The sequence below is a fragment of the Dipteris shenzhenensis genome, chromosome 17 (genome assembly GCF_047967505.1).
Source record: "Dipteris shenzhenensis isolate YYH24624 ecotype China chromosome 17, Dip_SZ_1.0, whole genome shotgun sequence".
Taxonomy (NCBI): domain Eukaryota; kingdom Viridiplantae; phylum Streptophyta; class Polypodiopsida; order Gleicheniales; family Dipteridaceae; genus Dipteris; species Dipteris shenzhenensis.
The window spans coordinates 3,143,947-3,161,781 of record NC_141612.1 but is presented as its reverse complement, the minus strand read 5'-3'; the positions used below and the strand labels follow the sequence as shown (position 1 = coordinate 3,161,781).

The 17,835-nt window shown below is 44.8% G+C and overlaps 1 protein-coding gene across 1 annotated transcript; it reads left to right on the top strand.

Moving 5' to 3' along the window:
* The first annotated feature begins 1,540 nt into the window (after positions 1-1,540).
* LOC147891531 (uncharacterized) lies at positions 1,541-14,883 on the top strand. Its single transcript, XM_087388702.1, has 6 exons — positions 1,541-1,679; positions 1,907-2,059; positions 2,204-2,505; positions 2,780-2,971; positions 3,094-3,240; positions 14,187-14,883. Exons 1-6 carry the CDS (start codon positions 1,580-1,582, stop codon positions 14,562-14,564), a joined length of 1,272 nt encoding a protein of 423 aa, XP_087244828.1. The 5' UTR covers positions 1,541-1,579; the 3' UTR covers positions 14,565-14,883.
* The last annotated feature ends 2,952 nt before the right edge of the window (positions 14,884-17,835 follow it).

Genomic DNA, 17,835 nt, shown 5'->3' with positions numbered 1-17,835 from the left:
CGCATGTCTTAGATTCTAAATGGTGGAAAAGAGCACCCAACAGAGATAAAGTAGATAAAAATCTCAAAGCAGTTCGTGAGATCCCATTATGCAATGTTCACATTTATACATTGCATGCATTATGTAGGATCATTGAGAAACTAGTTTTCCTATATATTGGATTTGCATGGAAACTTTGCCCCGAGTAGCAAAACAACATATGTATCAAGGATAAAGTATAACTTGTGGAGAAAAGTACACAATGCTTTCAAAGATCATTAGGCAGATGGATTGGCAAGAGATGTCAAGGTAGAAGTGTGGAAATGTTCAGATAAGCTTTTTGTTTTTTGTGACCAAGTTACCTTTAGCAAAAATGATGAACAAGCATTCGAAGAAGCGGTAAAGAAATTTGCAAAGGCAATGAAAGAGGCTTGGACAACATGTAACATCACTCATTACATGGTAAGAACAATATCTTGTTTTTGTACACAAAAATTTGTACGAATCTTAAAATCTTGCATATTTTTCAAGGTATGTACCTTTTATTTTGAGGGTGGGGAGACATGAAATTTTCATATTTTTCCCTTACATATTTGAAAATTTTCAAGGAAATCCATGCATATTATATATGGACCTTGTCCCCCCATACCCTAGATTTTAGACGAGGGTAGTAACATATTATATATTGAGTTGGTACCCCAGTCATCTCACCTTCCCTGAGACTATAGTGCCGACTTCAAGCTGTAAGATGGAAGTGAAAAACCACAACACTATCATAGCATTTTGCATTTTTGAGAAACAATTCGAGAATCGTCGCTATTTGGCTACTGAGCAGATAGATTTACAAGGCATTTCTATCAGGATGGGAGCATTCAACACAGGAAGATTGTAGAAGGAGCTTGTACGTTCAAACAAAATTTGGAAGTTAAATTGTCCGCACATGTGCCCTTTCATCGCTAAAAAATCCAATGGCATCCCACCATTGACGACTCTCCAATTGTCCTCCAAGGTCCTTCATTTATGAATTTTCAGCAGCGATGTGTGGGAAGGCGATATTCGATGCAATACAATCACTTCAAAAGTTAGGACGAAAAGCCAAATGCCACGTTGCACTCAATTTAGGAGTGAATGTGATGTACCTTGATCGATGAATCCTCAATCGTGTTGAGTTTCCTTAAGGAAGAAGATGAAGACGAACAAATGTTGAATGGACACTCCAAACGCCATCTAACTAGCATGTTGCATGGAAACTACCACTTGTGCCACGTTTGCAACAAAAGCATCCAATGGTCCACAATGGTCCATTCTAATCTAACGATCCAGAATTCCGCAATCGTCCTCCCTCAAACTTCGAGAAAAGAGATGTATGACCGTGAATGGCTAAATTGAAAGCCACCTTGCACGCATATTGAGGCCGTGTACACACCACCAACACGCTGCCCGGCCAAGCTTTTGGCAGGCGAAGCACCGCCGTGGCAGATTGGAAAATGTAGGCTCACTGTGATTGTGATGGAGAGGTTGACCAAAACACAAAGTAGTTTAGTCGATGCGCTTTGTCCAATCTGCTTGTCGTTGAGCTTGCCTTCTATCGGTCTTTACAATGAGCTGCACCCTCTTCCCTCCGGAGCTTCGTCGCCTCACCTGCATGCACCTTCACCTTCCCGCCATGGCCGCCTTCTCACAATCCTATCCTTGCCAACGTACGTGTATTTTCTTTCATTACACCTAGAAAACTGCGCTCTGCTTGTTGGGCGATCAGAGATTAGTTTTAGCAAGTGAACTTTACATTTGTTGATTGCATCCCTGCAAGGAAGTCGTTGAGAGCTCATCAGTAATGGAGGGAGGGTTCTTTTTACAAAAGCTCGTTGTTTTGGAGTTAGGCTAGATTTGCTTCGGCTGAGTTTGCGATGTTTCATGTGATCGGCAGGTTTGGACACCGCTTTCTTCCCGGTAATCCTTCCACAGCGGGGCGATTATTCCCGCAGGACCCTTGCTGCTCATAGGAGGATCTTTCCTGTAGGCGTTAGCTGCTCCGCCAATGTTCATGTGGAAGGACATGATCCTCGGAAGCTGAGTCTAAGTGAGGCATAGTCGAAAGTTTTGAGTAATTAATTTAAAACCTTAAGTGTCTTCTAGGCGTTCACCAAAAGTGGCAAAAAGTATTACAAAGCACTGGATGATCACTTTCGATTGGAAAACCGATTGTAAAATATCGAATTTGCAGGCGAGAGAGAGCAATGCGAAATTTTCGATCTGGGCGACTTTCATCTTAAAGAAGGGGCCACCATAAGAGGGGCAAAGCTAGCATACAAAACTTGGGGAACATTGAATGACACTCGCAGCAATGCCATACTTTACCCAACGTGGTATTCAGGCAAACATTGGGACAACGATTGGCTTATTGGTCCAGGCATGGGCCTAGATCCAAGCAAATATTTCATTATCGTTCCAAATATGCTTGGTAACGGGTTGTCTACCTCACCTAGTAACTGTCTCCCACCTTACAATCAAGCTAGATTCCCCAAGGTTTTTAGTTTTCCTTCCTAGATTTGCTTGAGAATGCCTGTCATGTCGTTTCTCATATAGGAGGCGACTCCACGTTGATTAGATCATATCTGACATCAAAAGAATGTAATGTGTGCTGCACTTCTTTTACGGGTTAGCTCAATTTGCTAATATTGCCTTTAATATTGTTGATTATAAAATGCTTCAAGAAGCTAGTCTCAACCATGCCCATTTCTGGCACTTAATATATGCCTTTCGAATTTACTGTCAAGCATGAAAAATACAAAATTTGCAGGTGAGAACGGAGGACAACGTACGAGCGCAACACAAACTGGTCACTGAGAAGTTTGGCATCAATGTGCTAAAGCTAGTTATCGGATGGTCTATGGGAGCTGGCCAGACTTTCCAGTGGGCTGTCAGCTACCCAGAGATGGTGGAGCGCATTATTCCCTTTTGTGGTTCAGCTCGTACAAGCCCTCATAACATTGTACTTCTCATCCTAAACGCTATCTAATAGAGTTGATTGTTCCATCCCACCCCTTCTCCTGCTTCCCGTGCCCTCACCTCTTTCAAATGCAATGTCGCTGATCTTTGCACTGATTTTGGCAGGTCTTTCTTGAAGGTGTAAAGTCAGCTTTGACAACTGACAGCAAGTTCATGGAAGGATGGTATCAAGACCTTCCAGAAAAGGGTCTGAGGGCAGCTGCTCGTGTATATGCAGGCTGGGGATTCTCACAAGCATTTTATTGGAATGAGGTTAGCTAATTGCCATTTGCCAATCACTTTTTTGCCACCACAAGTTTAAATAAGTCTGTTGACCTTTTTCCTGCATGTTTGTAGTGTACGGCGCTGCACACGTGGCTGGAGAGAACCTGACAGTGGGCAGTGGCATGCCTTATATAGGCATGGCCCTTGCCTAGATTGGCGGGCCAAAAGCCCTAGAAGTGTGGGGCAAAAGGCCCCGCTTTGGAGCTCTTAAAGGGCTGGTTTTGGGCGAGACTGGTCGGCCCAAACAGACCAGCCAGTCGGCCCATTTAGGGCTGGCTGGTCGGTTATTTCAAGGGGCCCTTGGGGCCTATATAAGGAGAGGCTCTTGGCCCATTTCATCATCCAGCAGTGCAGCTTCCAGCAGAGCAGAAAGGAGCAGCAGAGCACAATGGCCTACATCCAGAAGCTGAAGGAGTATCAGTGTTGCTGCAGACTTAGCTCAGTGTGAGGCTGAGACCTTGGCTGTCTTCTAGGGCAGCAAGGAGCTGAGGTCAAAGGACGGAAAGTCTACAGAAGCTCCAGGTGGAGCACACGGGCTCGAGTCTAGAGATAGCCAGCAGATGGGAGAACGACCTTGTGGTAAGATCAGAGGACCACATCATTGGTGGGACTCTGGATCTGTCTCTTTTGTATTGTGTCCATAGTTGTGGACGGAAATATATATTTTGGTGGTTTCTCTATCTGGTTGGTTCATTGTCTATTGATGAGTCTGCACATCTATTGAATGCACATAAGTAAAGAAGTTTGTGATTCCACACCCACACCGCACACTGTGTGAGCTCCTGGGCATTACTATAAGTCTTCCGCTGCGTGTACCCTCTGTTGGGTATTTTCTAACACATGCATGGTGTCCCTTGCCACATGATGCCTTTGTGTGGAGGTGCTGCACACTGCTGCTTTTTGCATGTCTGATCTGGTCTGCCACCTCTGCCATGGCCTATGCACCTGTTCTAATGGCCTGCTTTGTTGTCAGCCATCATGTCATCGAAAGCCGCAGCCATAGTTTTTGCATTTGTGTGGATGTTGCTATCAGCTTCTGTCGTGGATACTTGTGCCATCATCTTTCTGGCGGATCCTCGTTGGCTTGTGCACACCTGCTGATTCATGCCTTCTGCCATCTTTTGGCCTGCCTGCACAGTCTACTCAATGCTGCAGTGACCAATGCCAAATTCTGGGGTCCGGGTGCTCTTGAGTGGCAGATTGTGTTGCTGCAGTGCATTTCGCTACACCAATTGTGCCAACCCTGCACACGTTGCCGCTGCATGCTGCCACTATTTGCTACGTGCTATCATACGTTGCCATCGTCTGCTGTCTGCTACCCAGGACTGCTCTACGTGCCACTCCTAGCTGTAGCATAATTAGAGTCCCACTTTGATAGCATGTGAGAACTTGACAATCATGGCTAGACGTGTGTCATGTGGGATCCTGTAGAATCCCATCTCTCTGCTAGCCAACTATGAGAGTGCCCATTCACCCAAAACTGGTTTTGAGATATGGGCCTCCTCAATTGAGCCATTATATGGCTTCTACCACACCATTCATCTAGATATAAGCTTCCAAGCTTTTGGTCCGGCTGTTCCAGTAGGTTTTTCAGGTTACCCCTGCTCCCATTATGCTTTACGCTAGACATTTCAGAAGCACGTGTTGCTCATCTTCTACCTCTCTTGTAGGGGAGATTTTGCATATACTTTCTTGAGTTGGGATCGTGGGCCATGGCCATATGATCCTCTCCAAATCTAGATCATGTGAGATGGTTCTTATTTTGCAGATTAAATGTCTTTTAAACATTGAGATTGTCAGAGTCGTGCTTATGCGAAAGCGTGGATTCCGATTGAATAAGTTAATAAACTTGAAATTTATTTGATTTCCACAATTTCAAATAAAACACCAATCATCCATGGATCCATATGCTCTGAGAACAAGAAAGAGAAATAAAGAGTACACCAACAACCAATTGGGTGTGAATAAGGTGCACCCCTCAACTGGGTAAACCCAGTTGTATTTTCTAGTATTGATGCTTAGTCTAATCAAAATAACTTTGATACAGATCTTTGGACAAAACTGTCGTTGACTCTAGGCCACTAGACTAGAAGACTAATCTCAGATACAAGAATATCTTTGATTTTCCCAAGAAAGTACCATGGCAGCTCCTGGTAGAATCCAAGAAAAGTAGGCCACGATCGAAGCTTTATTTCTTTGCCTGTATCTTGGAACAAAGAGACAACATAAAAATTCCCATTAGGATTAGTCTAAACACACAAAATCCATTGGAAAAAACGTCGACTACTTATAGACAATCGAAATAGTTAGAGCTTCATCCAAGTGTTATTGGTAGCTCCATTGATGTCTTATTCATTCAGGAGCTCAAGCTGGATGACAAAGAATGCACGAAGTCAGGTAAATTGCTTTCAGGCCACACTTTTTGGTCACCTTCTTTGGGCACCAGGGGAGGTACATGCATTTTCAGTGTCGGACTCTTTTCTCCCCCTGGTTGGACACGGAGTTATCCTTTCCTCTAGAGCCTAGTGGATTCTTCTTTTGATTGGGAGACATAAGGTTGGATTCCTCAACCTCTACGCCCCTAATAATAGAGGGGATCGTGTCTTGTTCTGGAAGGAATTGCTCTTCTGGGCCCCCATTGCATATTCGTGGTCATTGGAGGAGATTTCAACATGGTGGAGTTGCCCTCAAACCAAAAAGGAGGCAGAGAGGGTGGCCTCCACTCCTTGGAGAGGGTAGCTTGGGATGCATTCCTCTTCAGTTTCATTGGTAGAGATGCTTGGTTTGATGATGCCTTTCACACTCAGTCATAGTCACTCTCGTTTTCCAGGTCGAACAGGAGACTGCAAATGCCTATCCATGCACGGATTGACCGTTTCTATGTTGACGATTGGGCCTTGGATAGAGAAGGTTCAGTTTGCATTGCCCCTGGGGTTTCTACTTCGGATCACTTTCCGGTGTTGTTGATGTTTTGAGCCGCACTTGAGAGGTCGATCCGCCAGTATTAGTATTCCTGATTCCCTTTATGCAGAGGAGGATCTCCCAGAGGCAGCTTTGTAGATGCGGGTTTCTCATTTGCAGGGTGGAGTGCCTTCCCCGTCACATTTGGCACATGCCCTCTCCGATATTAGTGACTTTTAACCTCTAGTTGCGAGTACCAGGAGACGTGAGATTCTTAGACTAGAGATTGGTGTTCGCCAGCAGTCGGCAGCCTTGTAGAGGGAAGAGCAGAGGAGGCCACACGGTGCTTGGATTTAAGAGCGCCTTACTGCAGCAAGGGCTCACTAGCAGATTTTGTTAGAGCAGAGAGCAGAGTATACCTTTCATGCACGAGAGTCCCTCTGGATCTGAATGGGAGGTAGGGTCAATAAGCAATTCTTTAGAGCAGAGAGCAGAGTATACCTTTCATGCACGAGAGTCCCTCTAGATCTGAATGGGAGGTAGGGTCAGTAAGCAATTCTTCTCTACTCATGGCCCCAGACATAGTAGAGAGAGTGTTTCTTAGCTCATTGACTCAGACAGAGTTTTACAGTAAGTTTCGGATGCTGTCATGCACATAGCTGCAAATTTCTATGCCTCCCTTCTCTCAGTAGATCCTGGTAGCAAGGCCATTGATGATGCCAGGCAGGTCACATGGCAGAGTATTCCTAGGTTGCGAAACCTGACATGAGGCTCTCTCTTGATGCACCTTTCACTAACATAGAGTTTAAGTCTGTGCTTCTTACCCTTCACAATGGGAAGTGCCCAGGTCCACAGATAGACTTATACCCTCTTTCTTCTTGACCTTCTGGGATTTGATTGGGGATCACATTACCTTAGCCCTGCAAGGTGTTTGGGACTCGGTGAGATGCGTGACTCACTTACAGAGGGTCTCATACATCTAATCCCAAAAGGAGGGTGCATAAATTTTGTGTCACAATGGAGACCTATTACTTTATTGGGCAAATGCCATAAAATCCTAGCAAAAGCAATCAGCTTGCATTTGCATCTCATACTTCTAGATCTTATTCATGATGCGTAGACTGGATTTGTTCATGGCAGAAGCATTTTTGAAAATATATTCTCTTTTTGGGAAGCTTCAGAGTGGGCCATGCACAGTGGACAAAAGATAGCCATTCTTCTCTTGGACTTTGAAAAAGCATATGACAGGTAGATTGGGATTTCTTGGAGGGCATCCTTCATCATTTTGGGTTTTCAGATGCATGGATCAGAGGGGTTTCAGCTTTGTGCAGATCAGCCCCAAATACTTATAGGAGGGATCAGGGGAGATAGATTTCAGATTTCTAGATCGGTCCGTCAAGGATGTCCTCTTGCCCCTTTTCTTTTTCTTTTTGTGGCTGAGGATATGAGTATTTTTCTTAGATCTCGAGTTAACATTCTTGGGCTTAGATTACCACTCAAACAGGGAGGGGACTTCGTTGATTGCGAGCTAGCAGATGACACTGCTATTTTCTTGGAGGCCTCCCCTTAGACTCTCACCTCTTTCAGGACAGACTTGAACATGTTTTGTATGGCAGCAGGTGCTCACATTAATTAGAACAAGTCTAATGGCTTTTGGATCAGTGATGATGACACTCTAGGTTGGGGGGCTGATTTGGGCTTCACTTGGACTCAGAGGGGTGTGTCAGTCAGGTATTTAGGATCCCAGGTCGGTTTGGGTATCTCGTCTTCGCAGCAGTTTGCTCTGGTGTTGGAGAGTATCAGGAGGAAACTTCTTTTCTGGAGTTCAGCTAGATTAGACCTTGCATTCAGGGTAGTGGTTGTCAACCAGGTTCTTCTGGCCACGGCTTGGTATGTTTGCTCCTGTTGGTGTAGCTTCGGGGATTGCATCACTCAACTCATAAGGCCTAAAAGGAATTTTTATGAAGCGGGATAGATGGCACAGCGGACACTATTGCGAGGGTGGCTTGGGAGACCTTGATCCTTCCCACGTAGGAGGGGGGGGCTCAACATCATAGACTTAGATTTGCAATGCAAGGCCCTGTTTTGCAAGTTTGTGGTTAGAGGCCTTTTGCCTGGGGATGAGCCTTAGATAAATTTCTTCATTCAGGGCATTCAGACATGTAGACCCTCATCAGATGGAGACTGCATGGGCAGCACCAGATGGATTTTCACCTCAGCCCGTCTCAAATCTCTGTTCCCCGTGCTTTTGGTTGCTGTTCTGAAAGCTTGGTCAAGCTTCAAAAGTACCCTTCGGAGAGTTACTTCCTCCTCTTTCGAAGAGATTGACAGGCAGCCTATCATGTAGAATGATTGCATACTTGATGAGCATGGTAGGCAACTTGGTTTGTCTCATCATATGCAGTGGTCCAAGTAGGAGAGGCCCAGCCGCTTCGGTCAGCTCTTGGAAAGCCTTCAAAAGGCTTCTAGAAGATCGTCAACAATAGTTGGTCGATCACCTCAGAGGAAGTGCAGGGATGATACTTCAGATAGATGTAACCTTACCCCATTATTGGGTGGTTACAGATGACAGACATGTGGCTTGCTCACTTTGGATGGGGGCTTTCTCCAGGATAGGTATTCCTCTTCAAGTCATTGCTTTCTTGGGGGCACAGGAGGATGCCTTGGTTTTTGATGTACAGTTAGGTGGCAGGCTGTCTATTTCCTTAGATGATTTCTTTTGGGCATACCATTTCAGCCTGTCTAGATCATAGGCTATGTGGAACAGGGCAAGGACTCTGCTTGGCATATAGATCCGAGCCCTCGTTTCTCTATTTCGGGTTCATGGAGGTTGTGGCTCTATTGAGGAGTCCCCATAAAGTATCTTCAGTGGGACCCCGGAGAGTGGGAATGGATTGTTGCAGGGAACCAAGAGAGGAGTCTTTCTTTATTTGGTTACACGGTCAGTAATGCCAGAAGGTTCCAGATCAGTTGTAGAGGTTGGAGACCTTCCAAAGCCCCTCATTGGGAGGGCTATCAGGTTTCAATTGACTTGCAGAGAGTCTTTTGGAGAAGGCTCTAGAAATTCCGAAGAAATAGAAAGACTTCTTTATTTTTTTGGCTTTCTATACATGGAGGTATTGAAGTGAACATGTGGAGATCTAGGTTTGGGACATATTCTACTTGACTGAGGTGCTCGTTTGCAGATTAGACCAGTACATGCTGATGTGAATTCTGCTTGGGAGATACTGGCTAGTATTACTGCTTGGCAGATCTAGAGGGCCAGATGCACAGAGGCCATTGCTGGATCACAGGTCCACCCTTCTCATACCTTGGCCAGTATTTTGGCTGATACCATTCACACTCTGATGGCCAGTTGGGCGAGCATGCAAGGGTCCTCTTGGGCAGCCTCTTCCAGGAGGGTTATATTCCTTACGGAATGGAGGGGCTCTTTTTTTTTTCTCAGAGGCTCCATGAGGGTTGAGGTGGCATTTTCAGCCTCAACCTTGGTTTCTCTCCAGCTCTTTTTGAGTTTTTGCTTACTCTTCTAGAGTGTTTTTTTCTCATGTCCAGCATGATGTATTTTCGCATCGAGCTTGCTCACGCAGGTTTTTTTCATACTTAATAGAATTATCTTTCTTGAATAAAAAATAATTTTTTTTGGACACTTTCCAGGGCAGTTTGTGAAGAAAAAGGAAACTGAGGGTAGAACAGCGATAAAGTAGAGTTGAATACCCTATTTGACGATTTACGCGCAGCAAAGAGGTAGAAATAGGGCACTCAAATCTGCAGCAATAGGGCAGGAAAATTCAGCAAGGGTAGGCTGGAAATAGGGCGATGGACAGCAAGAGAAACAGGCTGGAAAAGAAGGCATAATATGGCAGCTATGGCGACCAGCAGGAGGATATGGCAACCAGCAAGAAGAGGGCAAGCAGCAGGAGGATATGGCAGCAGGAGGGTATGGCGAGTAGCAGGTCAGCAATTTGGCACTCCAGTGACGAGTCTTTTGGAAAGAGATATGGGCACCTGGTTTTATAGATTTCCTGGAAGGGAGAAAGCACAAAAAGCTAGGAGTAGCTTTCCAAAAAGCATGCCATAAAAAGACTCTTCCAAAAATAAAAGTGTCAAAGCAGAAAAGCTAAAGCTAGAAGCAAAAACCGAAAAGCTAAACTTGCTTTTTTAAAGCAAAAAGCTATTTAAAAAATAATAATTTAATCATTTAATCGTTTTTATTTTATTCTAGACCACTCTGCCCCTACACTCTAATTAATTAAATCAATTGACTTTGCACAATCGCTCCTTAACTAGACCTAGACTACTAGGATTTGATCCAAACTGAAACTGTCCTTTAGATCTTGAAGAGCTCTTCTATCTGACACTCATGGCTTTGGTTTTGGAGGTCACTTCCACCTTACGAGAACCTATGTGACCTTGATCTGCCCTTATAAAACTATGCATCACAGTTCCTAGCACACCAAGGCTCACCCCCAAGGCCACTGAGGGGTGCTAGAAATGCCGGGTATAGAAAACCCTTGTGGATGTGCGAGGCATCATCATTCTCGTATGGCATGATGAGAAATTATGTGATGGTGATCCGGTAAAGAAATCATGCCTCCAACATGTTGGAATGGTCACCTCCCCATCTGTAAGCCCCCATATGAGGAGAGCGTGGGGGAGGGAGACCTAGGGCAAGATGTGCCCCAAAAGAAGAGAGGAGGGTACTTGGCTGATCTGCAGGAGCATAAGGCGGAGCAGAGGACAGCAGTAGGGACCCAAGAGAAGAGGCCAGGAGCTCACGGATGACGTCAGCAACAGTATGGAACAGTACGGAGCTGAGGCGCACACGTGTGGGCAGATCAGGGAGCCAAGAAATAGTGCAACATAGTGGGGCCTGGCTAGGGCCCTTATATAGGGGTGGTTGGGCTGAGCCAACCAGGTCAGTTGGGCCAGCCAACCAGGTCTGTCCAGTTGGCCCATTTAGGGCTGGCTGGTCGGTCCATTTGAAAGGGCCTTGAGCCCTATAAAAGGAGAGGCCTTGGGCCTCATTTCATATCCAACTATCCAGTAGGAAAGGAGCAGACGGGAGCAGCCAGAAGCCACTCCCTCGGGCCTCACACTGGGGGTGAAGGAGAGTGGAAGGTGAGCTGCAGACTGAGTTCCCTAGAGGCTGGACCTTGGCTGTCTTCTAGGGCAGCAAGGTGTTGTGATCATCATTCTCTGGAGCAGCCCTCTAACAGCAGACAGGAGCAGCAAGAAGGCAAGCCTTGGGCCTATACTCAAGAGGTGAAGGTGACCCTGAAGGAGCTGCAGACTGAACTTATCTCGATACTGAAGATCCAACACCATACTGGAGATGGTAAAAGAAATGAGTCATACTGAAGATGATTGGTCACACTGAAAGTGACATGGTCACGCTGAAGGTGACATAGACACACGGAAGGTGCCATTGGATAATGGTCACATTGAAGGTGGCGTGGACACACTGAAGATGCCAATAGCTATACTGAAGATAGCAATGCATGGTGAGCAGCCATGAAAAGAGAGTACTCTGAATTGCAGATAAACATGTGCACATGGTAGCAGTAGATGTATGGCCGGCCGGAAAGTGGAGTCGCAAATGGAACTCATACAAAGGAATGCACACGTTTGAGTAGTAACATGATATCTCAACAAATGAAATAAAAATGTGGCCAAAAGAAAAGAACCATGGTGTTACAGAGATATCTGCCCCTAGATGTTTCTGCATTTCACACCTGTCCATCGGGTCAATCCCTTACGTATAAAACTGCATTTTTATTCCTGTGTGTAGCCATAATTTTTGTAGTATTTTCTGCATAACTAGGTTTCTGATTTCACTCGAGTCTTCTGGCATGTCAGCAGCCTTTATGCCCCATATCTCCATCCATTCCTCCCCATCTCTGTACCAGCCTGTGGTCTTTGTAGCTTATTTGCATGTGTCTTCTCAAATTTGTTGAGGTATCCCATGAATTGGTATAGTGCCTTCCCCCTCCAGAGAGAGAAAAGAAAGAAAGAAAAGAGAGGGAGAGAGAGAGAAAGAAAAGAAAGATAGAAAGTCTATTGAAGTGTTCAGAAGACTAATGGGTCCACTTGCCCAATCTCGCATTCACTCTCTCCTATTCAAAAATCTACAATTATCAAACTATACAGGATTTCGACCTCGGATCAATTGGATCAAATTCTCAATTTCTGGAAGAAAATTCCTGTGACTTTGTTTGGTGGAAGGCTGACAGAGGGAGGCGAGAGAGGGGGACCTACAACCACTCCACCTGGCAGCCACTCATAAGCTTTTGTCCTATTCACTCAGAGGTGCTCCCTCTCTCCCTCCCCCTTCCCTCTCCCTCTCTTCCTCCACTTCCCTCTCGCTCCACCTCTCTCTTCCTCTCTCCCTCTGCCTCTCCCTTCCCCTCTCTTCCCAAGTCCCCTCTCTCTCCCCCTCTCTCCCTTCCTCCCTCACCCTCCCAGAATCGTTTTGGGAAGCGATCTCCTTGCATTCTCTCCGTTAGAGTAGAGAGTGGGGAGGGTGTTGGAGTGTGTCTTGCATTCTCTCCCTTCCAAACGTTGCCTGCCCTATTCGTGTGCGAGGCCCTGGCCTGCTATCTTGACCTCCCATCCGTATTATATCGTGCGCGAGGCGGTGCGGAAACTTCTGGAACATGCTCGCGAGGACACGTGGCAAAACATCAACGTGCCAATCAACCTTACCTTATTTTGCCCAGTTTATCCCCCCCCTCCCAACAACACGACTACTAATTCACTAATTCATGAAAGGTATTTTTGTATTTAGGGGCACCTATTGGGTCTATGAGATTGTGAGAATCTAGATACAAGACAAGCTGAAGGGGTGGAGCTACTTTAAAAAAATAAATCTCAAGAGCCGACCAAGGGAAAAAACAAAAGCCTGGCGGAAGGAGAAAGTCATCCTGCTTCCCGAGAACCCAGCTCACTGCCTAGGGTATCTCAAGGATAGGGGCTAACAACTAGGGCGAAGGAATGTACAGCCAGCGAATCCCTGCCAGTGTGAAAATGTATAAAATGCCTACAGGCCCTAGCTTGCAGAAACGTTCCCGCCTCTTGGTAGTCGCTCTAGAATCTGATGACCCGTGCTCCCAAGTGGCACGCAGAGTATAGATGATGTCTTGCCAGATAGCAACTAGAGTGGGCGCTGGTGGAAAATAGTGCTCACCCATCACTAGGCTGCAACACACAACCCATATGTTCCACGCTGTGAACTGGCCACTGTCTCCGACATACCGTCCTCAGGAGAAGCAATCTAGGGACAAATCTAAACAGGCTGATGAACAGAGTTCTGTCAGGACTTCTTTGTATATCTGGATTGCTCCCTCCCTTAGTAGTACTGAGACATTTAGTTTCGTCATCCTTCCCCAAAGCTTTTCTCGTGGTATATTGTCAAAGGCTTTCTTAAGTCCACAAAGCAGCAGTATAAAAGCATTGTTCTTGCCATGAAAATCCTCTTCTGTGTCTCTTATTCTGACTAGGTGGTCCATGGTTAAGTGTTTTGGTCCGAAACATGCTTGGGATGGGCCCTTGCCCTGCTGGCTTCTGTCCTTTCACGGATTTTCTACTAAATAAACCACACCATACAGTACAGCAATTAGTTGGCTGATCATGATTGTCCAGTAGTTCCTTGAATCCTTTTTGTCACCCTCTTTGAAAATGGTATAAGTCTCTTGATTTTCAAGCCCATAGTAATAAAACCATCATGAGTTTGCATCAGGCTGAGGGATAATAAACTATCCAGAATTTGAAACAGGTCGCTTATTTTCGCTAGGACTTCTGAATGGCTATATTTCAGGCTCAGGATTTCTTCCTTCTTAGCACTTTCCTGTTAGTGCCTTCCCCGTTGTTACCCTTGCACTAATTCATGCTTGCAGTAATGGTGTAGCTCATGTTGAAGGATATTTTGCTAGGAGAAAACAGTTTTCCAGGGTGCCAATGTGATTTCTTTTTAAATAATCTATGAGATAAGCTCTGGATAGGCTGTTGACATTTATGCAAATTAATTGAATGTGCAGACTTGGCATGAGCTTGGATATACCAGCCTTGAGGATTTTTTGGTGGGATTTTGGGAGGGTTTCTTCTTAGATCGCCGGGACCCGAACAATCTGCTCCTGATGCTTTGGACATGGCAAAACAATAATGTAGGGCTTACGCATGGATTTGAAGGAAACCTTGAAAAAGCCTTGGCCTCTATCAAGGCGAAAGCGATTGTGATGCCAGCAGAGAGGGATCTATATTTTCCACCCGAGGATGAAGAATATGAAGTAAAGTTTATTCCCTCAGCTGAGCTCAGAGTTATTCCAGGCATATGGGGTCATTTTGCCGGGGCAGGTCTCAATTCGATTGACACACAGTTTATTGATCGTGCAGTGCAAGATCTTTTAGCTGCATAAGGGATTTCGTTCAATTTAACTGTACTGTATTCTTCTGTAGATCTTTTCTGATGGCACTTTGACTCCATGCAAATGATTGAAAGGTCTAAGTTTTTTCTAAAGAAGCTGTAAGTTTGCAATTTGAATTAAGATTGTACAGTGTGCACCTTGTACCTAAAGGGAAAAGGTCAGCAATATGAAACACTTTTAAACGCCTTTCCCCTGAAGACAGGTTCAAGGAAGTTCTTTACAAATACGAGCTTAGATTGTTTGCTCTGCCACAGCGTCCCTTTCTGGGGGGGCTGATATTGTAAGTTGTTTTATTTCTTATGAAGACTTGAGCATCTGCCGTTCTCGTATAGGGATGTTGCAGCATGGTAGTACGTTTTGAAAAGATTGGTAGCTTCACTCGTAACAAGAGTTTCCTGAGTTTCAGCTCTCTGGAGTCCTGATGTCACATTGTATCAAATCATTAAGTTCTTGGCTGGAGTCACATGAGAAAAAGATGAGATGATGGCTACTCGGTAGGTTTTTTCACACTAGAAGGTACATTCGTAACTCTCAGCCCTATCTGAACCATATGGCATATTTCCCACATGGCTGTCGTTTAGGTCTTATACTCGAAACATGATATAACCTTATGTTCTACATCATGCTGTGCTAAGACCACCTATTGCTAGTCCACTAGCATCGGCATGAACATGGAAAATGATCTCCCGATTGGGTTGTTCGTAGAATAGGCTTTTATGAGGTGTCCCTTCAGATCATTCATTGAGATAATTCAAACGAGAATTGTCCAAACAAAGGATTCTTTTGGTGGAGTAGTTCCATTAAAGAGACAGCTACATCTTGCATAAACCTACAGTAATAACTGACACGTTCAAGAAAGGACTTGATTTTCCTGGGAGTGCGTGGGATGGGAAGCTTGAGTATTGAATCAGTGGTGGTGGTGTTAGCAGAAACAATGTGACCAAGAAGAATCCCTTTGAGTATTAGCAGGAACGTTGTTAGCAGAAACAATGTGTCCAGGAAGAAACACTTGCTCAGGTTCAAGCACCACGGTACCTCCTTGCATTTATCGAAGACTCATCTCAACTTGTCAAGTCTTCTATTTGTTTGGTTGAGATTTGAGTTACCTTGCCAGGAGAAATCATCCAAGAAAACTTCTAGGAACTTCACAATCCCCGAGCTTCTCATTGATCTCAAAGCGCAATCTAATGTAAAGCTATACTTGTGTGTGTGGCTCATTTGTTCGTTGGCTTGGGTTGAAATTGAGTTTTCTTTTCTTCTTCTGCTCTAGCTGTTCATGTTGCGATGTATTTAATAATACACGTTATAGAGATGTTATCGAAGAGAACTCATATTCTTAAGTAAAATGGTACTGGAAACCCTGCAAGTTGGTAGAATTGCATAGCAACTTAGAAATGAGGAACAAATCCCAGTGCCCACCCTTGTACAATTCACACTACCTAGCACAATTTCATTGCAGGCGAAAGTAGAAACTATCTACCTAGCTTCAATCTACTTGCAATCTCTCTTGTTTCTGCATGATACCTCCATAATCTTCTTCATTCTAATATGGTTTCCTTATAATACACAACATGAGATTGCTATGTCAGCATTCTTCCTTTCAATTTTTAATCTTCTCTTGTTTCTACTTGCAATCTCTCTTGTTTCTGCATGATACCTCCACAATCTTCTTCATTCTAATATGGCTTCCTTATAATACACAACATGAGATTGCTATCTCAGCATTTTCAATTTTTATGTATGGATGGATAACTGCAAATGATAAGCTAATTAATGTCATTCATGAGCTTCCTTTGGCAACGCTTTCCTTTAGAGGTCAGCCATCATGTTGAACTACTTAGACGTTGAACACCGAGTTGTCCTTCCTCTGCAACGTGTCGAATATCGTGATATTGTGTAGGTAGATGTTTCATTTTTGAGTGCATGAGCAGATTGTTGGCAGAGCTATTGCACTTTGATCAGCACAATGTAGTATAGGCATCTTTATGAGGTAATGCCAGGTTGAAGTAAGGAATGAAGCCACATTACATCTCAATTAGCATCTGAGGCTGCTATGAACTCTGATTCTGAAAATGAAAGTGCAACACCATGCTGTTTATGACAGATCCATTGAATCATTTCATCATTCAAGGGAAAACATGCACCTTTAGTGCATCTGGCTGTCTCCTGATCAGCACTCTAGTTGGCATCCACATAAGCCTTTAATCGTTAGGAGTTTGGACGTCGATCGTACAAAACCCCATAATTTGCAGTGCCATTTAAATTATGTAATATGTGTTTGGCCATGGTTCTGTTAGAAAACAGAGGTGGAGGTTGCTTGCTAAAGATAACACTCCCTGCAGCCATGCAGTGGAAGATTATTTAAACGTTTGCCCAGAAGCCACACATTGCTAATTCCAATCTCACTTCTTTCCTTGATGTGTACAGAAGTGCATAAAGAGAGATGGACACCAACTTGGATCTTTGAACAGTGCAACAGTAAGTAGAACAGTAAATCATGTATCATAGATTGCTCCAAACAAATGGGCAAAACCTGATACAAAAGGGTGTGCTTGGTGTGCCACCATCTAGCAGACTAGGTGCTGCCTAGATACGGACCCCTGACCACTCAAAACTGTCATTTACCTCCTCCTGGCACCTGTCAATCTCTGTCAGCCTGTGTGCTCTCCTACAGCTTCAGTGGGCTGCTAGATGCCTTCCAAACAGACCTTGCTGCTCTGGTGGACAGCAAATGGTGAGGCACCGCTTGCTCCCATTCCTTGATTCCCCTGACCTTGCAGTGTCCTGCTCTTCACCCTGTCGATGATTTGCAGGGTGGACTGCCTGTTCTGTGGCCTTCTCTGCTGCTCCAGACTGATGCTCAACATGAGGCTCACTCACCATTGTTAATGTCCTCGCTGCTGCTCTTTCAAGGAAGCTTGCTGTGAGGCATAATGAGTGAATGAATATGCCCGGGGTTTGGTCTCTCTTTATAGGGCCGTAGGACCCCAGAACAGGCCAACCCAGTCAGCAGATTGGCCTGACCTATCTGCAGGCCCAAATACAGCCCCAATCATAGAGCCTGACTGCCAACACACCTAGGTGCAGACCTAGTCATTGTAGGAGAGTGTAATGTGGTGCAACAAAGGGAACTTTGCCTGCAATACACATCAGCTCAGCCTTTGAGCTACTACTGAAGCCTACATAGAGGCACAGGAGGAAGCTGAGGAGTTTTGTTCAAATGATGCAACAAAGCGCAGCTACCTTACATGAGGAATTGTTT

Bases quoted from the DNA above. Each gene is read 5' to 3' on its own strand.
- LOC147891531 (XM_087388702.1), top strand. From the start codon at position 1,580: ATGAGCTGCACCCTCTTCCCTCCGGAGCTTCGTCGCCTCACCTGCATG. The intron at 1,680-1,906 runs GTACGTGTATTT...TGTGATCGGCAG, and splicing joins ACAATCCTATCCTTGCCAAC to GTTTGGACACCGCTTTCTTC. The intron at 2,506-2,779 runs GTTTTTAGTTTT...CAAAATTTGCAG, and splicing joins ATCAAGCTAGATTCCCCAAG to GTGAGAACGGAGGACAACGT.